The 4,098-nt window shown below is 37.4% G+C and overlaps 1 protein-coding gene across 2 annotated transcripts; it reads left to right on the forward strand.

Annotated features, from left to right (window-relative positions):
* The first annotated feature begins 491 nt into the window (after positions 1-491).
* LOC110095961 (sulfite exporter TauE/SafE family protein 3) lies at positions 492-3,661 on the forward strand. Of its 2 annotated transcripts, none has more exons than XM_020821698.2 (12): positions 492-605; positions 716-875; positions 1,257-1,457; positions 1,534-1,598; positions 1,695-1,737; positions 1,808-1,899; positions 1,974-2,060; positions 2,270-2,320; positions 2,408-2,629; positions 2,943-3,036; positions 3,170-3,310; positions 3,439-3,661. In XM_020821698.2, exons 1-12 carry the CDS (start codon positions 507-509, stop codon positions 3,522-3,524), a joined length of 1,341 nt encoding a protein of 446 aa, XP_020677357.1. In that variant the 5' UTR covers positions 492-506; the 3' UTR covers positions 3,525-3,661. The 2 variants fall into 2 exon arrangements, with proteins under 2 accessions (XP_020677357.1, XP_020677362.1); XM_020821703.2 differs by having other exon boundaries at positions 1,695-1,722.
* The last annotated feature ends 437 nt before the right edge of the window (positions 3,662-4,098 follow it).

Consider the following 4,098-nt stretch of genomic DNA (forward strand, 5'->3'; position numbering starts at 1 on the left):
TATTTTAAATTTGCCTATCAAAGTGACATAAACAGTTGAATTTACATTATTAGCATTAAATACTGTTCTTCTCTGATCTCACTAATCACATTTATAATCATAATTCAATCACAGCACCTTACCGTCGGCTGCTCCACAGCTCTCTCATTCTGACTAGGGGAAGCTTCGGCAAGCTGGGTACTCCCCACCTGGCAATCCGCACGGCGCGCTAAGCCCCATATCGCCTCTACACAGCTCCATCAGACCACGAACTCTCGTGTAATTAATTTGAAAGCAGCATCCAATGTGGCACTATTTGTAAATTCGCCAAAAGACATGGGCGTTACCGTTCCACTTTCTCATTAAATCATGTTCCCTCTCTCTTAAATGAGCGAGAAAGGGGCAGGTGTGAGATGAAGAGAACTGGAAAAAGCTTATTTTCTTTATTTTATCTCATTTTGTTATCTTGATTGATCGGAAACAAATCAAGCAGAAGGCGGAAACGCCGGAAAGGGATACTTCTGCAAATGCCTGAGGCGGCGGCGGCGATGGCGCAGGATTACCTGCAGGTTGTGGTAAACTTCCTGTGGCATCCGAATGAGTCCTCGTATCAGCATGTTTGGCCGGTAAGAAAATGAGAGAAATGGTAAAAATTGCATTTTTGAGTATGGTTTAGGAGTTTCTGTTTTATAAAATGCTGAAAAAAAGGATTTTTTTTGTGTTTTGTGATGGGAAGCCGATAGAATTTGGATGGAGGATTATCGTGGGGTCGTTGATTGGATTCTTTGGAGCTGCTTTTGGAAGTGTGGGAGGAGTGGGTGGTGGTGGGATTTTCGTTCCTATGCTTACTCTTATTATCGGATTCGATCCCAAATCTTCCACTGCCATTTCAAAATGTGAGAAAGTTTGTCCCTGTTAAATTTTGCTCTCTAGTTTTGAAAAAAAGATTGAATCATGATTTCAAATTAGTTTCCTAGTATTTGTTTTACAATTATGTAAATGGAAGATCCTGCTGAGTAGAGCTGAAAGATCTTGCTTCACCGTTGCATTGATCGAAAACATTAATGCCACTTTAATCGATAAAAAATGAAACTTTTCTTGATAGCCAATCAAAATACAAAATCAGTAACTCATCAGGGACTTTAAAATTTCTCTAATTCACTAGCTTTGTTTCTTCTACATAGAAAAAAATCTCAGAAACGATCAATTACTTTTATTCTTCTTCCACACATATATATTGAAGTTCAAGTGCTGATATCTGAGATCTGTTTGGCCAGTTATGATCATGGGAGCAGCAGGATCAACTGTTTACTATAACCTCAAGCTTCGTCATCCGACCATCGATATGCCTATCATCGACTATGATTTGGCTTTGCTGTTCCAACCAATGCTTATGCTTGGAATCAGTATTGGAGTTGCCTTCAATGTTCTCTTTGCTGATTGGATGGTGACTGTTCTCCTTATTATCTTGTTTATAGGTAAGCCTACAGCTTAGAACTGACAAATTGAACTTAATTAATGAATTTCCAAGAATTCAGCGTTGTTCTGTTGCAGGAACATCAACCAAGGCTTTCATGAAAGGCGTTGAAACTTGGAAGAAGGAGACGATAATGAAGAAGGTTTGATTGCTTTTCAAACTCAAGCTTGCTCTTTTGGCTTCTAAATTACAAACAAACAAGAAGCTAATTTTCATTTGTCTCTAAATTCTATTCCAGGAAGCTGCCAAACAAGCTAATGCAACTGGTAATTCAAGGAACTGTTAGTATCTTCTTTTGATGGAAGAATCTTGTTCAACATAGTTGTTTATGTTTTGATTATAATTCTGTAGGGAATGAAGAAACAGATTACAAGCCACTGCCTGCAGGACCAGGCGGCGGCACTGCTACCAAGTTGCTCATTAAGGAGGCTAGAAAAGAAGAGGTGATTCCAGAAAGATGAGAATTGCTATGATGTACATTTTGTAACGGCTGCCTTAATATGAATATTTACTTCAGGTTTCAGTCATAGAGAATGTTTGCTGGAAGGAACTTGGCCTTCTAGTTGTTGTTTGGGCTACATTCCTTGTGCTTCAAGTTTCAAAGGTATGCCTTTGTTTGGATTGAGAGCAGGTGAAGGAAATAGGGTGAAATTCCAATAATTTATGAGTTTATTACGAATAAGTGCAATGATTTCTTAAGCGTTTCAAACTTTTTTTTTCATTGTCTTTTGCTCAAAACACTTAGCTTTCAAACACATCATATATGTTAATTGAACCTGGTAATTGCTTTTTGTCTGTAAATTTATTGTGCAGGAATACACTCTAACCTGCTCAAAGTGGTACTGGCTCTTGAATTTGCTACAGGTGCTGTGCCAATGTCCACTTCTATTGGATTCGAGGATTAATCAATTTTAGTGTTTTTTTAATAGAGGAATCAAAATATTAATGCAGATCCCAGTATCTGGAGGGGTAACTTTGTATGTTGCCATTGGCTTATACAAAGGAAAGAGAGTAATTGCATCAAAAGGAGCCGAAGGAGCAGAATGGAAAGCCATTAAGCTCTTCATGTACTGCTTAGTTGGTATTCTCGCTGGTGTCGTTGGTGGACTTCTTGGTCTTGGTGGAGGGTTCATTCTAGGTCCTCTCTTCCTAGAACTTGGAATACCTCCTCAGGTCTGCTTGTATTCTTGTTCCCATGTAATTTTATATTAAATATAATATAGGTAAGCTTCTGGTTTAAAAGAGTGACCAACGGTATATCAGGTCCAACTTAGATCATCTTTTAGCTCACTTTCCCCAGCACTTCACAGCCATAATAGGCACAATTGCAACTTAGGTTTCGTTCGGGACGACTTTCTTTCTACAAAGCTGCGTTAAGAAGCAATAAAAAAGCCGTCTCAAACGAAACCTTAGTTGAGAGTAATCTTCTTCGCATGCAACTCCTTTGCATCTTAAAATTGCTTTTGAGAATTGAAAACTTCTGCAGGTCTCAAGTGCTACAGCGACCTTTGCAATGACATTCTCCTCTTCTATGTCTGTTGTAGAGTACTATCTCCTCAAGAGATTTCCAGTTCCATATGGTATTATAATCTAATAAACTTCTAGTTTATCATCATAAAACAAGAACAACATAACCAAAACCAAGGGTCTGCTTGGTGTAGTTTTGGTTCCTCTTGCATATCTACTTATCTGACTCCCTCTTTATTCTGGCAGCCCTTTACTTTGCAGCCGTGGCTACAATGGCTGCCTTAATTGGCCAGCATTTGGTGAGGAAGCTCATCAACATACTGGGAAGGGCTTCTCTTATTATCTTCATTCTGGCTTTCACCATCTTTGTTAGTGCAGTCTCACTGGGTAATGACTCAAAGCTTTTATTCATTCTAATGGAAACTACAGTATTGTTTCTTCACTGTAAAATTTGCTCTTTTTTTATCAGTTTGACTCGTCACACATTGTCTTATGAGGTTCTACTTGCTTTGCAGGTGGGGTTGGCATTTCAAATATGATCCAAAAGATTCATAACAGTGAATATATGGGATTTGATAACCTCTGCATGTATGACCCTTAGAAGCAAAGTTTTTTTAACACTAATTCATGATATTATTAGGGCTAGTGGCCTTGTTTTTAATTTGTTCTTAGTTTTTTTTTTTGTTCCTTTTTTCTGTATCAATTTTGCATTTGATAGTTCAATAAAGCCTTTTTCATTCTATTGATGCAGTCTAAACTCTCTAGTAGGATAGGATTGTAGTATAAGGTTTCGTTTGGGATGGCTTTCTTACTGCTTCTTAAAGCAGCTTTCTAATACAAAAATTAAAATTTTTGTACTTTAAGAAGCAGAAAGAAAGCCGTTCCAAATGAAGCATAAGTTTAGTTTTTGGGATTCTTTTTGCTTAAGAAAATGAGGAAAACTTCTTTTGATTTAGGTTTTAAATCAATTCACCATTGTAAGTGTCAAGATTCACATGAAAGTGCTTATCTATCTCACATCACATGAAAAATAAGCTTTGAAATCCTATTATTGAGCTTAAATTTTTCCCCCAATATTTTATTCTTGTAAAATAATTGTTGGACTTTGTAATCTAAATTCTATTAGATTTGAGCCCAAGTAGTAGTGGTGTTTCATGTGTGGTGCAATTTTAAGT

Source organism: Dendrobium catenatum, unplaced genomic scaffold, assembly GCF_001605985.2.
Source record: "Dendrobium catenatum unplaced genomic scaffold, ASM160598v2 fragScaff_scaffold_718, whole genome shotgun sequence".
Classification (NCBI taxonomy): domain Eukaryota; kingdom Viridiplantae; phylum Streptophyta; class Magnoliopsida; order Asparagales; family Orchidaceae; genus Dendrobium; species Dendrobium catenatum.

Bases quoted from the DNA above. Each gene is read 5' to 3' on its own strand.
- LOC110095961 (XM_020821698.2), top strand. From the start codon at position 507: ATGCCTGAGGCGGCGGCGGCGATGGCGCAGGATTACCTGCAGGTTGTG. The intron at 2,061-2,269 runs GTATGCCTTTGT...TTTATTGTGCAG, and splicing joins TTGTGCTTCAAGTTTCAAAG to GAATACACTCTAACCTGCTC. The intron at 3,037-3,169 runs GTATTATAATCT...TTATTCTGGCAG, and splicing joins GAGATTTCCAGTTCCATATG to CCCTTTACTTTGCAGCCGTG.